The following is an 18,842-nucleotide window of genomic DNA, read 5'->3' on the forward strand; positions in this document are numbered from 1 at the left end:
CTCGCTCCTCGACCTCTTGCTCCATCCCCACGGCCAGCCATGCCCTGTCCTGCCCCAGTGCTTGTACTTGCTGGTAACTTCTGCCAGCTCTGCTCTTCCCACAGCTGGCTTGTCCCCATTCTTAGCTTTCGCTCAGATGCTACCTCACCTGAGAGGTCTGCCCAGACCAGGTGATCTCTGCCCATCCTCGCCCCTCACTCCGAGGCTGGTCCATTACCTGACACAGGTGCTTCCTCACACTGCTCACCCACCATGGCTGTTGTGCTGTGTCTGTCCCTGTACCTGCTGTCTGTCTCCTCCAATGGATGTGAGTACAAGGGGGCAGGGGCCACCTTGTCCTTGTTCACTCTTCTGCACTCACTTGTAGAGTCTGGAATGTGGCTGCGCCTGGTAGATCTGTGCTGGTGAATGAGTGAGTGAATGAATGGGGGACTGAATGAATGAATGAGTAAACAAATGAGTGAGTGAGTGAACAAATGAATGAGTGATTCAGGGGCACTTATTAGATGCCAGGCACCATGCCAAGGACCTCTGGTCACCTTCCATTTTAATCCTCGTGATGGGAAGATGGGGGTGGATAACAGCACTTTTATCCCTACTTCTGGGTAAGGAAGCAACACAGAGGGGACAACAGCTGGCAGGAGGGGTGCGGCCTCTCAGCTCATGCCTGTAGGACCCCAGAGCTCCTTCCCCACTGAGCCTGGAGGGCCAAGCTCTCCCTCTGGTCCTACTTCAGCTTCACCTCACACCAGTGAGCATGTGCTTGGGTGGGGAGGAGAGGTGGCCCTGGTGGGGGTCTCTTTGTCACGCTTCCCTCCACCCTCCAGTGCTCAAACAAAGATCAACGGCATCTCCCGGTTCCATGCCAGGAAGCACCCCAATGTGCTGGAGCCCCCATGCCTCATACTTCCTTGTAGGTGCTCCTCTGGAGACAGAGACAAAGAGGAGAGACAGGGCAGGGCAGCCTGATCTCAGGGGCCGGGTTTTGCAGCTCTCTGCTGGTCTCTGTGGTTTTCTTTCTGGCAGTATTTTGCCACTTTCCACCACCAGGCTGCTTCTAAAACACTCACGTGAACTTTGCTGTAAAATGTTTGGCGCCTTGACCACACCCCAGTGAGAGGACCTGGGCCTCTGGGGAGGTAGCTGGTGCCTGACACACTTCAGTCTAGAAGAGGGTGCAGGCCAGAAGTCTCTGGAAGTTTCTAGAACAGGAAGTAGAGGGGAACAGAGACTGTAAACCCCGACTCTGGAGCTGGGGGCTCTTCTTGTCACTGTACTCAGTCCACGTCACAGGTCTGGGATACAGCTAATAACATACGGATTCACTTGTAAAGTATGAATAATGGGGGTTAGCTGAGATCATGTGTGTTACGGCAAGGCTAGAGCCTGGTACCATGTCACTGTACACTAGGTAGCTGGTCATTCTGTCAACCCGAGGTGGCTTTCAGTGGGTGAGAGTGTTGTATGGTGGTTGGTCCAGAGCTGGGTGCTGGAGCCTGAGCCCTGGGTTCACTGGCCATCTGTGTGACATTAGATAAATTGCTTAGCCTCTCTGAGCCGCCTTGGATTCCCCATTGCAAACAGAGCTGTATTGCGGGTTTGCTGTGAAGTTAGTGCACGTACACCGCCTGAAACGGCCTGGTCTGGTAGCTGGCCCATAGTAGGCCTTCCAGCACTTTCTTCTCCTCTCCACGTGCCCAAAGGAGGGGGCTGGTCTGAGCTGGTGCCCAGCCTGCTGGGAGCTGAGAACTAGACCCTCCAGGCTTAATGGGGAAGAGCTCTGAGGTCAAACAGGTGTGGGCTGAGACGGGCTGTACCCCCTTCTGCCAGCTGTTGTCCTTTCTATGTCTGCTTCCTAACTCGGAAATAGGGATAAAAATGCTGTTGCCCACCCCACCCTTCCAGTCTTCCCATCACGAGGATTAAATGGGAGCATGACAAGGAGTCCTTGGCACAGTGCCTGGCCTCTAATAATGGCCACTCTCTCATTCATTCACTTAGCGTCTTCAAACATCCAAATGGTTTTCATGAGAGAACAAGAGTGGAGACCTGCTTTGTGTTCCATGCCAGCAGAGGGCAAGGCCTGGTCATCCTGTCCACCCCCAAGTCCCCAGTGCCCAGCTTGGAACCTGTCTTAGCCTCCTAGTGCTGCTAAAGCAGAACTACCACAAGTGGGTGGCTTTAAAGAACAGAAAGTTATTTTCTCCCAGTTTAGGAGGCTAAAAGTCCTTATTCAGAGCACTGGCCCTAGTGGAAGACTCTCTCTTTTGGCTGCAGGGAAAACTTTGACTCTTTCAGCTTCTCTTCCTCGGTTCCTTGGTGACCTCCACAGACTTTCCCCATTTGTGCTTCCTTGCTTCTGTACCTGATCTGATCTTTTATATCTCAAAAGTGATTGGCTTAAGATGCACCTAAGCTAATATGGCCTCATTAACATAACACAGAAAACTCTATTCCCAAATGGGATTATATCCACAGATATGTTGTTGTTAGGTGCCATCGAGTTGGTTCCGACTCACAGCAACCCTGTGCACAACAGAACAAAACACTGCCTGGTCCTGCGCCATCCTCACAATTGTTGTTATGCTTGAGCCCATTGTTGCAGCCACTGTGTCAGTTCATCTCATTGAGGATCTTCCTTTTTTTCACTGTCACTCAGCTTTACCAAGCATGATGTCATCTTCCAGGGACTGATCCCTCCTGATAACATGTCCAAAGTATGTGAGTTGTAGTCTCGCCATCCTTGTTTCTAAGGAGCATTCTGGTTGTACTTTTTCTAAGACAGATTTTTTGGTTCTTTTGGCAGTCCAATGATATATTCAATATTCTTCACCAACACCACGATTCAAAGGGATCAATTCTTCTTTGATTTTCCTTATTCATTGTCCAGCTTTTGCATGCATATAATGTGATTGAAAACACCACGGTTTCAGTCAGGCTCACCTTAGTCCTCAAGGTGACATCTTTGCTTTTCAACACTTTACAGAGGTCTTTTGCAGCAGATTTGGCCAATACAACGTGTCTTTTGATTTCTTGACTGCTGCTTCCATGGGGGTTGATTGTGGAGCCAAGTAAGTAAGATGATATCCTTGACAACCTCAATTTTTTGTCCATTTATCATGATGTTGCTTATTGGTCCAGTTGTGAGGATTTTTGTTTTCTTTATGTTGAGGTGTAATCCATACTGAAGGCTGTAGTCTTCGATCTTCATCAGTAAGTGCTTCAAGCCCCCTTCACTCTCAGTAAGCAAGGTTGTGTCATCTGCATAATGCAGGTTGTTAATGAGTCTTCCTCCAATCCTGATGCCCCTTTCTTCTTCATATAGTCCAGCTTCTGGGATTATTTGCTCAGCATACAGATTGAATAAGTATGGTGAGAGGATACAATCCTGATGCACACCTTTCCTGACTTTAAACCATGCGGTATCCCCTTGTTCTGTTCCAACCACTGCCTCTTGATCTATGTACAGGTTCCTCATGAGCACAATTAAGTGTTCTGGAATTCCCATTCTCTGCAACATTATCCATAATGTGTTATGATTCACACAGTTAAATGCCTTTTCATAGTCAATAAAACACAGGTAATCATCTTTCTGGTATTCTCTGCTTCTAGCCTGGATCCATCTGATATGAGTAATGATATCCCTGGTTCCATGACCTTTTCTAAATCCGACTTGAATTTCTGGAAGTTCCCTGTCAATATACTGCTGCAGCCACTTTTGAATGGTCTTCAGCAAAATTTTGCTTACATGTGATATTGATATTGTTTGATAATTTCCGCATTTGGTTGGATCATCTTTCTTGGGAATAGGCATAAATACGGATCTCTTCCAGTCAGTTGGCCAGGTAGCTCTCTTCCGAATTTCTTGGCATAGATGGGTGAGCACTACCAGCGCTGTATCTGTTTGTTGAAACATCTCAGTTGAAATTCCGTCAATTCCTGGGGCCTTGTTTTTCGCCAATGCCTTCAGTAGAGTTTGGACTTCTTCCTTCAGTATCATTGGTTCCTGATCATATGTCACCTCCTGAAATGGTTGAACGTTGACCAATTCTTTTTGGTATAGTGACTCTGTATATTCCTTCCATCTTCTTTTGATGCTTCCTGGGTCGTTTAATATTTTTCCCATAGAATCATGCAGTATTACAACTCGAGGCTTGAATGTTTTCCTCAGTTCTTTCAGCTTGAGAAATGCCAAGTGTGTTCTTCCCATTTGGTTTTCTATCTCCAGCTCTTTTCACATGTCATTATAATACTTTACTTTGTCTTTTCGAGCCACCCTTTGAAATCTTCTGTTCAGCTCTTTTACTTCATCATTTTTTCCTTTTGCTTTAGCTACTTGATGCTCAAGAGCAGGTTTCAGAGGCTCTTCTGTCATCCATTTAGGTCTTTTCTTTCTCTTTTGTCTTTTTAATGACCTCTTCCTTTCTTCATGTATGATGTCCTTCCACAACTCGTCTGGTCTTTGGTCATTAGTGTTCATTACATTAGATCTACAGGTATAGGGGTTAGGATTTACAACACATATTTTTGGGGGGCACAATTTAATCCATAACAGAGCCGGATGTCCAAACCCCGTGGGAGCTCTTCGGAGAGAACACAAAGCAAAGCCTATAAGCACGAATCAAGGAAGAGCCTTCTACAAGTCAGGGCCATTCAAAGGCAGAAAGGGCTTCATGAGATTGTGGGGAGCCAGCTGTCCTTTGGTGAAGGCTTTAGAGTCCTTGTTGGCTGGACGATGTTGTGCAGGTGACCTGGCCCTTGGAGAAGCTGCATGGTGCAGCAGTCAAGAGCCACATGCTGGAGCCACAATGCTGACTTTGCCCCTTGTGAATTACGTGGCCTTGGGCAGTTTACCAACTTTATATGCCTTAGTTTCCACATGTGTAAACAATCCCACCTACCCCATAAAGCTGCCCAACCAAACCAAACCCACTGTTGTCATTCTGACTCATAGCAATCCTATAAGACAGAGTAGAACTGCCCAATAGGGTTTCCAAGATTAGATGGTTGTCTCCAGAGAAATTAATACTTATGTTATTAAAGATTTCTTTGTCTAATGTGTTGAAGCCTTTAAACAGTGTTGAAAGAAACAATGAAAAATTAGCAACTTCAGAATGCTAATGGTGGTGTTTTACTGGTGCTTAAATAACTTTTGGCTTTAAAGAGACTGGTCATACATGACAGGAACCCTGGTGGCAGAGTGGTTAAAGTGCTTGGCTGCTAATTGAAAGGTTGGTGGTTCGAACCAACTGCTCCACGGGAGATAGATGTGGCAGTCTGCTTCCATAAAGATTTACAGCCTTGGAAACCCTATGGGACAGTTCTGCTCTGTCCTATAGGGTCACTATGAGTCGGAATCGACTCAGTGGAAATGGGGCGGGGGGCAATCTTTATGGAAGTAGACTACCACATCTTTCTCCTGTGGAGTGGCTAGTGGGTTTGAACTGTCGACCTTTAGTTAGCAGCTGAATGCTTTAACCACTGCACTACCGGGGCTCCTTCATAAAGCTGCAGTGAGGAATAAATTAAATGCATTAATGGTTCCCACTTGCTTGGAACTGTGTCTGGTGCAGAGTAAGCCATCTACTTGTGTCTGCTATTTTGTACTTTGAACCTCAGTTTGCCCCTTCTGGACATAGAGGTAATTACATCAGCCCGCCAGGGCTGTTATGAGGCTCAGAGATAATCCACATAGTGTGCCCAGCACAGTATCTGGACATGGGGACACTCAGGGATTGCTATTGTTGTTGATATTGTCCCTGGCCTTTTGCCTGGCTTGGGATCTGCCTGGCCTTCAGAAGTGGGTGATGCATGGACGATTCTCTGGCTGGCCGTGGAGCCATGGAGGTGCTATGCCGAGAGTCTGATGACTGTGATTCATCCTTTCTCTCCTCTGCCTTGTCCCCTGCCCACTTGGAATGTCACACATCTCATCTGTGGTCAGCCTCACTCAGCAGCGGCCGCAGAGAGTGATGGATGTGAGTGATCACTTCCTCCTGGAACCCATCAGGGCCATCCAGGCTCACTCTCTTGCTTCTACTGGTCCAGATATCCTGGTCTGGGGCTACCATCTCTACTCCTAGTTTCTAGAGTCAGGTAGACCTTTATTGAAATTCAGATCCCCCTTCTATCTGGTGATTTTCTTAACCTCAGTCTCTATATCTGTGTAATGAGAACAAAATCTACTGCCTAGGATGGGTTGTCTTGGAAAAAGTAGGACCAGAATGCTCCTTAGAAGCAAGGATGGTGAGACTTCATCTCGCACACTTTGGACATGTTACGAGGAGGGACCTGTCCCTGGAGAAGGACTTGATACTTGGGAAAGTAGAGGGTCAGCGAAGAAGAGGAAGACCCTCAAGGAGATGGATTGACACAGTGGCTGCAACAATGGGCTCAAGCATAACAACAATGGTGAGAATGGTGTAGGACCGGGCAGTGTTTCGTTCTGTTGTACATAGTGTTGCTATGAGTTGTAACTGACTCAATGGCACCTAACAACAACAGTGGGGTAGTTGTTGTGGGGAAAGTCCCCAGCGGGTCACTGGCACACAGTAGGCACTCAATAATTGCCATCACCCTCCTTTCTCAGCTGGAGGGACACTTGGCTGGGAGCCAGGGGCTGGTGGTGGTGTGTGTTCTGCAGAAAGAATCATGTGTCAACCTGAAGCACCAGGGCCTCAGAGACCATCTTATGCAAACCTTCCTCCTTCCCTAATACACACATTCCCCTACTTTGCCATTTGGTAGACTGAGGACAAGTCAGTTGACCTGTCTTTCCAGGGAAATCACAGCAAATTCCTGGTGTTTCCCCTTGTACCAGCATCCCTGATCAACCAATACCCAGCTCCGCTGACAGCTTCTGGAAAATAGAACCCATACTATGTGAAGAGATATATTGTTCTTCTCCATAAGTCTAGGATGTTCTACTTACCCAAAGACTGAGGGAGAATGGAAATAAATGGGTAGGCAACACCCAGACCCTGGAGTAAATGAACTCTGAGGGGCAGGGTCTTTGTAATCAGCCATTTTGTTTATTTTCTCTCATGCTTTCAAAAAGGAAAATTAACCAGCCAGCCAACCAAGAACTAATTAAAGAAACACCTTGGCTCCTGAGAACTTACCCTTGTCTCTAATTCCAGAACTGCTTCTTATGTCAATCCTGAATGGCTGCCATTCAGGATTGACATAAAGCCCATATTCATTGGAATAGTGAAGGTACTACAATCTGACAGCTCCTTACCAAGAAAATAATGCATTCGTTCTCACCACCCTCATTAATTGTCCTCAGAGATACAGAAAGAGAACCTAGCCTTCCAGTCCTTTCCCCTGGCTGATAAGTGCTACTCACAGGAAAGGAATACATGCAAGTTTGGAATGCACTCGGCTACAAGTAAAGGAAGCCCAACTATGGCTTAAACAAGTAGAAGTTTATTTTTTAGTCCCTATTTTTTTTAGTTCTCCAGGACAGTCCCCTGGTCATGATATCTCACCTTCAAAGGGGGACAGAGGGGAAGTAACCTTGCTTAACCCACCTATCCCCTTACATCTGAAGAAGCAAAAGCTTTTCAATAATCACTCCTCTTCCAACCACAGAAAACCCCTTGGCCAGAACTGGGTCTCATGTTTGCCCCTAGCCACAAGGGAAGCTGGAAGACTAGGGAACAGAATAACCATAACTGGCTTAGACCAACAAACCATGGCTTTTCTCCTGGGACTGAAAACTCTGCCATTCTGAACAAAAGTGTCATTTTTCAGCAAAAAAGAAGTAGAGAGTGAGTATTGGGCTGACAATGAATGGTGCGTGTCACACCTCTATAGCAGGGGTCCAGGCGTCCATGAAACCTGCTCGCTGGCCCGTGAAAGTATGATGAACTGCACGCCTGGAAGGTTCTCCGATCTGTGCCCTCCGTTCAGCGTTTACTTCTGGGCTCAGATACCACTGGCTACTTCTGTTCAGCTAACTGAAGGCCTGTAACAGGAAGATAAGAAGAGAAAAGAAAGAGTGCAAATTGAAACCTGTACTACCAAGCTGAAGCCTCCCCAACAACTTCATGGAACCTGGATTTACAAAATTATTTTTTTAATCTTTACTCATCTCATATTTTTAGCCAGCTCAGAAAAATAGGCAAAAACCTCTAAAGCTAAACAGACTTATTTTGCCTTACTGTATTTCAGGTCTTGAAACACTGACTGTTATAGATTGAACTGTGTCCCTCAAAGGCTGTATTGAAGTCTAAACCCCTGTACCTGTAAACATGTAAATTTCTGAACAGGAAATAGGAGTTTTCTTTTTGTTATGTTAATGAGGTCAGGCTAGCACAGGATGAGTCCCTTCTGAGTGGTGTCTTGTGAAAAGAGCTGAACAGCCAGCCACGCAGGGGGAAGACAGACGCCATGTAAAGATACATCTACAAAAAAGCCGAGAAACACCCAGGGCTACGGAAGCTGAACTGGGGGCGTTGGTGATTCAGTGACAGAATCCTGCCTTTTATGTGGGTTACTGGGGTTCAGTTCCTTGCCAAGACCCTTATGTGCAGCTACCACCCGTCCATCAGAGGAGGCTTGCATGTTGCTATGATGCTGAACAGATTTCAGCGGAGCTTTCAGACAAACATGGACTAGGAAGATAGCCCTGGTAATCTGCTTCCCAAAATCAGCCAGTGAAAACCCTGTGGATCACAATGGTTCTGTCCGCATCTGATCCTGGGGACGGCACAAGACCGGGCAGCATTTTGTACCATCGTGCATGGGATTTCCATGAGTCGGGGGCTGACGCAGTGGCAACTAACACCACATAGACTAATCGCGATTTTGGATGCTGATCCAACCTCTCTGCCTTCTTGAAGCCAGATCCCAGGGGCCCCAGGATCACTGGGAAACCTGATTGGAGGGGATATTTTGGGAAACGTTTGTCCTGACTCAACTAAGTCAACTATAAATTGCCCTTTCAGCCTCTTGTGTGGCTTAGTGGTAGGTCCAGAAGGAAGTATGTATGTTGTTTAGGGGCTGATTCCTTAAAGCAGTCTGGGCAAGTTCTAAAGTCCTTGAAGAGAATCTCCATCTTCTTGATGTTCGTGGTCCTCGCATTGGCTTTGCCCGTTTGAGATCAGGAGGCAGGTGTTCTCCTGGAGATATTTGCAGAGGCACTGCGTGCCCCGAGGTCCCAGCCGCCAGGCTCCAGAGATTTGCTCATCATCAAGGATAGAACCTCCTGAGTCAACTCATTTTAAATGACGCGCAGTTCCCAGCCCGTGTTTCTGGAAGGCTTTCAGTGTTACAGCAGTTGATTGTCACCCACAGCTGCCAGGCCTGGGGTGGAGCTGCCTAAATATTGCTCAGCGCCAGAATCCTCTGTATGCCTGGCCCTAGACAGGCAGCTCGCTGCTGTTTCCGAAATAACCCCAGTCCATGAGCCTTCTCAGACTTAGTGGTGCCTTGTAGGATACACAGTAAAAATACCTTCTCCCAAAGGCGGAAATATCTGATTCCGTTCCCCTCATTGCTGTTAGGTAAAGGGTCCCCAAACCGGTCCCACACTGAACCACGTCTGCCCCCAAAATTAAAAGAGACCATTGCCCATAGAACTGCTAGGGTGGTGAACTTCTAATAGTGTACCATGGATGGTAAACAGATTGCTCCCAGGTCTGGGGTCAGGTCAGCAAGGTACCTCAGATGCAAAATTGACCCTAATGCCAGTCCTGTTAGGAGTCCCTGGTTGGAGTCCCTGGTTTATGCAAATGGTTAAGCACTCAACCACTAACCAAAAGGTTGGCAGTTCTAATCCACCCAGACATGCCTCGGAAGACAGGGCTGGTGACCTTCTTCCAAAAGGTCACTACCTTGAAAGCGCCCTGGAGCAGTTCTACTCTGCACACATGGAGTCACCATGAGTTGGAATTGACTTGATGGCAATGAGCAACAACAATCAGTCCTGTTATAGGTGTGACCTTGACCAGTCCTGTGTGTGTAAGACCCAGTATGACACAGATGCTCCCACTGAGACGTAGAGATTACCAGACCTGTCACGGCCACCAAGCTAACTCGTGGTGAAGCCAACACTTGGACCTAAGACTTTTTGAAATCCAAACAGTGCACTCTCTGAAATGTGTGGGGCCATGGAAATAATTCTATTCCTTTCCAACTGTTTTTCGAAAAGCGAGGCTGAAGATATAAGTCATTTATGTAAATATTATGCCTTTTTATCGTAATCGACAATTTCCTTATCGCATGACTGGCTCCATTGCTGTTGTACGTCTGAAATGGTTTGCGTTGTGGGTTCTGCAACTGCACCAGCGGCTCCTAAGGGTGGCGTAGGAGCCACCGTTCTGTTCTTTCTCTAGCACACAGCTCCTGTGTGGTTGACACTCAGCCAACTTGGGATTCGCTCTTGTGTTTTCAAGAAGCTCCTTCTTCCAGTATCACCTTTTTTTCTTTTGTCTGTTTGGCTAAATCTTACTGCCCCTTTAAGAATAAACATTCCTTTAAAAAAAAAAAAAGTGTCACCTTTCCAGGAAAGCTTCCCTGACCTCCCCAACCTGGGTGAGGTGTTGCATCTGTGCTCCAAGTCCCCAGCAACCAGGACACATTTCTGTCACTTATTACACTGTGTTGATGACATTGATTTTCTTGTCTGGCTCCCTCCGATGGACCAGGCTGTGAGCTCACCGTGCATAGGGACAATGTCTTGTTGGAATTTCATCCCTGGGAGAGGGTAGAAAAGAAGCCCTTGTGGCGCAGTGGTTAAGCACTTGGCTGCTAACCAAAAGGTTAGTGGTTTGAACCCACCAGCCACTCCATGGGAGAAAGACGTGGCAGCCCACTTCCGTAAAGGTTACAGCCTTGGAAACCCTATGGGACAGTTCCGCTCTGTTCTGTGGGGTCGCTATGAGTCAGAATCGACTCAGTGGCAGTGGGTTTGGTTTTTTTAGAGGGTAGAGAGCATAGTGGGGGTTCAGAGGTAGAATTCTCACTTTCCATGCAGGAGACCTGGGTTTGATTCCCAGGTAATGCACCTCGTGCACAGCGATCGCCCATCTGTCAGTGGAGGTTTGCCTGTTGTTATGATGCTGAACAGGTTTCAGTGGATCTTTCAGACTAAGACTAGGAAGAAAGCCCTGGCCATCTACTTCTGAAACTCAGCCAATGAAAACCCTATGGATCACAGCAGTCCTATCTGCAACTGATCCTGGGGACGACCTGATGGTCACTAACAGCAACAACAGAACACACGGTGTATGCACAGAGTAGGTGCTTAAGGAGCACATGAGTGACAGAAAAAGCCCAGCAGTGTGGAGCTGCCTCTGCGTCTGCAGGCATTGAGCATTGTCCATGTTGTCAGATGGAGGGGGCCTCTTCAATGCCAGACTTCTCACAGTGACTGTGGGTTACCTTATTCACCAGCCCCTCCTTTTTCCTTCTTTTTTCAGACGTGCTCTGTCCCAGCGTCCGCGTAGAAGGAGATCGCTTTAAGCACACCAATGGGGGAACCAAGGAAATCACAGGTAAGAGGGAGCCACCTGCCGCAAGGCCTTCTTGGGGGCACTGTTTGGTGAACCTGAGCACGGTCTTACTGGATTTGGGGGTGGCCTTGCTGGGCTTGTCCTTGCCCCTGTCTTTCACAAAAGTCCTGACGGAATGACTGGAATGGTGCAGGTGGCAGCTGTCACCAATGGGCCACCCAATGGTGAAGAATGGTCACATTTTCCATTCGGGATTCTCTGGTTTTCCTTTGCTGTTACTGGGTGCCATTTGTGTCTGTCGAGTTGACCCTGACTCACAGCAACCCCATGTGACAGAGGAGAGCTGCCCAATAGGGTTTCCTAGGCTGTAGTCTTTACAAAAGGAGCCCTGGTGGCGTAGTGGCTAAGGCCCTTGGCTGCGTACTGGAAGGTCTGGGGTTCAGCCACTCAGTGGGAGAAAGCTACGACGGTCGGCTTCCCTACGGATTATAACCCTGGAAGCCCTGTGGGGCAGTTCTGCTCTGTCCTGTGGTGCCCTTAGGAGTTGGAATTGACTTGATACAGAGCAGATCACCAAGTCTTTCTTCTGTGGGGCTGCTGGATGGGTTTGAACTGCAAACTTTTCAGTTAGCAGCTGAGCGCTTAACTGTTGTGCCACCAGGGCTCCTTCTTTTTCCTATAACCCGTTGTTGTCTAGTTGATTCTGACTCATAGCAACCCTATACCCCCCGCCCCGAAAAAAACCAAACCCATTGCCATCGAGTCAATTCCTCCCTGGTTTTATTCATTGCAAATTCAGGTCAGGTCTCGTTTCCTCTGGGAAGCCCTCCTTGACTGCCCCTCAGTTAGGCTAGGGAAATATTCCTTATGTTCCTATAAAACTCCTGACATTCCCGCTCCTTATCCTTTCTCCGTGATACTAAACCACTTATCCACATGTCTGCCTCCGTTTAGACTAGGGCTTCAAACTGGTTCATTCTGTCTCAACCCCCTGCTGAGAATTTGCATTTCCACTCCAGACAGACTGAATCAGATTCTACATTTTAACAGGAAGAGTACATAAGAATCACCTGGGGATCTTGTTAAAATTCTTGGGTATACAAATGCAAGTTCTCCGCAGGGGCTTGAACCGGAATGAACCAATTCGAAGCCCTGCTTTAGACACTGAACTTCTTCAGGGCTGGGGTTTTGCCCTGTTTGTTACTGGAATCTTAGATGCCAGCTCACCATCCATTACGTTGCTGTTGTTGTTGTTACCTGCTTTCAGAGTCAGACCCTGGCGCATGGCGACCCCATGCATGCGCAAAATGCTACCTGGTCCTGCACCATCCCCGTGAGTGGCTGAGGATCAGACTGCTGTGACCCACAGGGTTTTCACTGGCTTATTTTCAGAAATAGATCACCAGGCCTTTCTTCCTAGTCCTTCTTAATCTGGGAGCACCACTGAAACTTAGGCAGCATCATCGCAACACAAAAGCCTCCATAGACAGATGGGTGGTGGCTGTGCATGAGGTCCAGTGGCTGGGAATTGAACCCCGGTCTTCTGCACCAAAGGCGAGAATTGTACCACTGAGCCACCACTACTCCCATCTAATATGCTGTTGTTGTGTGCCATCCAGAAACCCTGGTGGCGTAGTGGTTAAGTGCTATGGCTGCTAACCAAAGGGTTGGCAGTTCAAATCCACCAGGCACTCCTTGGAAACTCTATGGAGCAGTTCTGCTCTGTCCTATAGGGTCACTATGAGTCGGAATCGACTCAATGGCACTGGGTTTGGTTTTTTTTTTTTGGTTTTTGTGTGCCGTCGAGTCAATTCCGACTCACCGTGACTCTGTATGACAGGCTAGAACTCCCCCATAGGGTTTCCTGGTCTGTTATCGTTACAGGAGCAGATTGCCAGGTCTTTCTGCCTCTGAGCTGCTGGGTGGGTTCGAATCACCAACCTTTCAGTTAACAGCTGAGTTCTTACCCACCGGAGGAGGCCCTTAATGATTGTTTCTGGATTCCTTCCTTCTCTTCTTCCCCTTTCCTACAAACAATGCTTTGAGCAAGAAAGACAACAAAAGCATCCTACTTTTTTAATTTTTAATAATATTGTGTTTTTGGTGAACGTTTACACAGCAAGTTAGGTTCCCATCTGATAATTTCTGCACAATCATTCAGTGACATTAGTTACATTTTTCACAATGTGTCAACAGCCCCTTCAGTTGTGTATTGGTTGTTCCATTTCCTGTGGTCTAGTTTCCCTGCCCCCTTACCTTCTCGTCTTTGCTTTGAGTAATTGTGTCTCACTGTCGTTATTACTAGGCACTATGGAGTCAGTTCCAACTCACAGCAACCCTGTGTACAATGGAACAAAACACTGCCCGGTCCTGCGCCCTCCTCACAATCCTTGTTATGCTTGAGCCCATTGTTGCAGCCACTGTGTCAGTCCATCTCGTAGAGGGTCTTCCTCTTTTTCGCTGACCCTCTACTTTACCAAGCATGACATCCTTCTCCAGGGACTGGTCCCTCCTGATAACATGTCCAAAGTATGTGAGACGAATCCTTGCCATCCTTGCTTCTAAGGAGCATTTAGGCTGTACTTTTTCCGGGACAGATTTTTCCTTCTTTGGTCCCATACAGGTGGTTTTTTAGTACAGCACCATTCCCACAGGTAACATCCTTTATTTTGCGTGCTGCTCTATGGCTATTTCACTAAAAAGTGGCCTCAGAGGATAAGCTTAGTCCTAGGTTTAAAGAGTGTCTCAGGGCAACAGCCCCAAGGAGCTCTCTGATCTCAGCTGGTCTGGTTAGTCCGACCTCTTTGAAGGATTTGAGATTTGTTCCATAAGCACCCTACTTTTTCAGGGATAGAAAAATGGACTAGGACCGATCCCTTCCCTCCAAGAGCTCACCCTCTGGGGAGGAGACAGAGAAGCTACGCGTACCTCTGCTGACCCATCAATGATCCAGAGTAACCAGCCCTCCTGGGGGGTCAGCAGGGCTCCCTCCACAAAGACCCTGGAAGGCCCGGGAGAGATGAACATGGTGGGTGCCGGCCCAGGGCAGGTGCTACCAGGAACACTTGGTACTGATCCCCCCGACAGGCAGGTGGCATAGTCATCTCTGTGAGCTCTAAGCTTGTGAAGCTTGCATTAGACAATTGTTCCTTTATCTCACGATTCCTGCATCCCAGGCCTTTTATTGCTGACACATTTGTCATTTTCCTTGCCAGCCCGAATGTCTTTCAGGCAAGTCATCTTTTCTCTCAGAGCCCTTCGCTGCCCCCGAGTTAATTGCTTGTTGTTTGAGGTTTTTGTTTTTGAGTCTTTTTTTTGTTTTTCACTCACTGAAACCAATAAAACCACAACCAGAAAGTATAGCTTATGTTTGCTTTTTCCTAAACTTTTTTATATTCTCTCACATATAGCTGCTTGGGGGAACCTAGCACTGGGTGGCAGTTCCTAGTGGCAGTTGACAAAGCTGTGAAATGGCAGACCAGGTCCTCTTTTCAGTGCCCCTCACCCCCAGGGCAGGCACTGGACATGTACAGTGCAGATTTTATACTTGCTCTTGGGTGGCCTCAGTGCACTCTCATCTCCAGTGAACCACTTGGCGGGACCTGTGAGGTCACCTGTGTGCCCTACACCCATGCCAACACTTGGGCAGCCCTAAGAAGTGGCTCCCTGAACCCCCTTGCCCAGGTGAGAAGGGAATTGTAGGGGGCTGGGGTAATTGCACCAAGGTGGAGAAGTGATGAGGCAGAACGGTGCTGGGAACCCAGGTGTGGCTGGTTGCACCTGTGCTCCCCTTCCCTCTAGGCCATGTTGTTGGTGCTAAAGCTGTAAAGGATGATCCGATTTCATAGCCTCCTCCCTTTTATCCATGAGGGGACAGATGTCCAGAGAGGGAAGGTGACTCAGCTGAGGCCACACAGAGAGGGGGTGTCAGGGAGACCTGTCCAGGGCTCCATCCCTGCGTGTTAGTTCACAGCTTATTATGGGCTAGGGCAGGGATCACGGTCTTGTTCAGGGTGAGGGATCTGTTAGAGCATCCGGCATTTGGTGAGCACCTACCACGTGCCAGGCGTGTTCTAATGTATTTTCTCATTTAAAACCCACAGTGGTCTTCCTAGGTACTAAACCCCCAAAACCAAACCCATTGCTGTTGAGCTGATTCCGACTCTAGCAACCCTATGGGGTTTCCGAGGAGAGCTGGTGGATTCGAACTGCCGATGCTTTGGCTAGCAGCCAAGCTCTTAACCACGGCCACCAGGGCTAGGTACTAGCACTTATTATTAGAGGGAGAATGTGTTGCGTGCTCATCTGCCCATACCCCGTGAGCCTACACTCTCATTGTCCCCGTTTGGCAGATGAACAAATGGATACTCGGAGAGGTGGAGTAACCTGCCCAGGAGTGTGGGAGCAGAGATTTGAACCCAAATATTTCTCATTCTAGAGCCCTCACTCTTTTGCTACCCTTGTTACTGTTGTTAGCTGCCATCGAATTGGCCCCTGACTCATGGCAACCCCATGCAATGGGATTGGCCTGTTATGATCCATAGGGTTTTCATTGGCTGATTTTCAAAAGTAGACCAGCAGGCTTTTCTTCCTAGCCAGTCCCAGTCTGGAAGCTCCACTGAAACCTGTTCACCATCACAGCGACCCCCGAACTTCCACAAAGGACAGGTAGTGGCTGCACGTGAGGTGCATTGCCTGAGAATTGAACCCGTTTCTCCCACATGTAAGGCTGGAATTCTACCACTGAACCACCCCTGGCTGCCTCCACTCCCAGACGCTATCATTATCCCAGTTGTACAGAAACGCAGAGGAAGTGAGCTCAGGGACGTTAAGCTCACACTCAAAGTCACACTGGTAGTAAGTAGCAGCACCGGGACCTGACCTGTGAGTATCTGGGCCCTAGCCCTGGGGGCTTCCTCCTTTGCACAGAGTCTTCAAGCCCAAAAGCGCATGTTATAACTTAGGGTGAGGCTGTAGGCTCATTTTACCAAGTCTGTACTGTGCCCAGCCTGTGCTGATGCCAGGTGGGGCAGGATGGTGAGCCTGGCGGTCAGGCCCTGCCCCCAAGCAGCGTAAGCCAGTGAAGGGGGGCTGCCCTACGCTGCCCGTGCCCAGCTGCAGCCTCTGTGGGCCCTGAGCGAGCCCACCACAGTGGACATCTGTGCAGGCGACATGGGTGCCTGGCCCTGGGGGAAACCCAGCATCTCCGGGAGGTGAATCATTCCTTGAGTGTCAGTTAAAAAGCACGGTTTCAGGTGAGGCTGGATGAACCTCCAAAACTAGTGCCCTGAGGTAGTCTTTAAACCTTAAACCTGTAATGTCCCCTGAAGTCTTCTTCAAACCAAACAATTTGATGTTGTTGTTAGGTGCCATGGGGTCGGTTCCGACTCATAGCAACCCTATGCACAACAGAACGAAAGGATAGTTTAGCTTAATTAGTTAAGGGTGTCTGCCTTGAGCATTGCGCTCTTTTAAGATCTATCTGTATGGGATGACTGGTGGCATAGTGGTTAGGTGCTGCTAACCAAGAGGTTGGCAGTTCAAATCCGTCAGGTGCTCCTTGGAAGCTCTATGGGGCAGTTCTACTCTGTCTATAGGGTTGCTATGAGTCGGAATAGACTCGACGGTGGGGGGTGGGAATGGGATCGAACTGACAACAGCAACTCGAAAAGCTGGATGAGAGGCTTGCGGGGGGGCCAGTGAGCTTATGCCAGTGGTGAAGGAACAATTTGGAAAAGGAGGGTGAGACTGGTTGTACCCCCTGAAGGATATAGTCAGTGTCACTGAACTTTATGTGTAGAAATTGTTGAATTGGTATATGTTTTGCTGAATATATTTTCACCAAAAAAAAAAAAAGAAGTCTTTAGGTACATGTTTCATCCAGAATGGCGCTTATGGTGCCTGTTTTGGGTCTGAAGGACCAAACACCATTTAACGTGATATCACACATTCTGTAATGAGTGAGACAGGAAGAGCTATTTAGAAATGACATAATGATGACTCTTAGCCTTTTTCCGAGCATTAGACAGGCTCTTGGTGGCAAGTGTCCAGGCAGGGCCCAGTCCAAAGTGTCACCAGGGAGGGCCTCAGTCCCAGCACAGCCCCCCTCTGCATGGAGCCCCTTCCAGGACCATCGCAGGCCTGATCCAGCACCTCTGTGGGGTGGCCTCCCCCCAGCAAGGCCACCCTTGCCTCCCCAGCCAGCGTCAGCCCCACCTGAGCCCTGCCCACTTATTCTGCACAGTCCTCAGCGTTGCCCAGAAGCGCCCCATGTGTCTGCACTGTGCATGTGTTTAGTTAGAGGCTGCCTATGGAGTCCCTGGGTGGTGCAATGGTTAATGCGCTCGGCTGCTACCCAGAGACACCTCAGAAGAAAGGTCTGGAGATCTACTTGTGAAAAGTCAGCCACTGAAAACCCTGTGGAGCACAGTTCTACTCTGACACACGTGGGGACACCATGAGTCAGAGTCTACCCGACGGCAACTTTTATTTTTACTTTATTGGCACTAAGGTCCTCGTTCCGAGAGCCTGGATTTTGCCCCCTGCACTGGTGCATCTGCAGTGATCTCACAGCGCTCGGCTCCCAAGAACGTGTGCTGAAAGAACAAACGAATCCTTGGGCAGAATTCAGTGGTAAAAGATGCTGTGACCACAATGGGAGAGTAACAAGTGTAAAGTGATCGTGTTGCTCGCTGACTGTATGTCCAGGCACAGTATTTTTACATCATCTCATTTAGCTTCGTAACAACCCCTTGAGGCACACACTAAACAATCCCCCTTTTAAAGATGAGCTGCTCACAGAGGTCAGGCGATCTGCTCAAGGTCACAGAGCCAGTCGATAAGGACTCATGGGAACCCCATGTGTGTCAGAGTAGAATTGCACCCCATAGAGTTTTCAGGAGCTAATTTTTGGGAAGTAGATTGCCAGTCCTTTCTTCCAAGGCATCTCTGGGTGGACTCAAACTTCCAGCCTCTCAATTAGCAGCTGAGCACGTTAACCATTTTATACCCAAAGACTTCTACCAGTGATGGGTATTTAGCCCTAGGCGATAAGTATTATTTCCCGCCTTCTTGGATCAAGATCCTCAGGCTCATATGGGTTATGTAACTCCCCCCACCAAAAAAAAAAAAAGAAAGGAAAAGAAAACTCGTTGCCGTCAAACTGATTCCGACTCATTGCTGTATGAACCACCAACCTTTAGGTTAATAGGTCGCAAACAAACCATGGTGCCATACAAATATGTAACCGAGCTGGCTTTGAAGCCCCTACCCTCACCTGAACCTGAAGCACATGACCTTCCCATTACTCTGCGCTGCCGATGCACGTGAAGTCCGCCCAGGGTAAAAGCAAAGCAAATCAGAGAAAACAAAATCGCCTTCCAC

The 18,842-nt window shown here is 48.3% G+C and overlaps 1 protein-coding gene across 2 annotated transcripts in view; it reads left to right on the forward strand.

Annotated features, from left to right (window-relative positions):
- The window catches only part of COL22A1 (collagen type XXII alpha 1 chain), a 295,566-nt gene that overhangs the window by 35,905 nt on the left and 240,819 nt on the right, over window positions 1-18,842 (forward strand). For both annotated transcript variants that reach the window (XM_049854093.1, XM_049854094.1), the window contains one exon: window positions 11,427-11,501. In XM_049854093.1, the coding sequence (XP_049710050.1) occupies window positions 11,427-11,501 (75 nt within the window). The remainder of the gene's footprint in view (window positions 1-11,426; window positions 11,502-18,842) is intronic.

Source organism: Elephas maximus, chromosome 15 (assembly GCF_024166365.1).
Source record: "Elephas maximus indicus isolate mEleMax1 chromosome 15, mEleMax1 primary haplotype, whole genome shotgun sequence".
NCBI lineage: Eukaryota > Metazoa > Chordata > Mammalia > Proboscidea > Elephantidae > Elephas > Elephas maximus.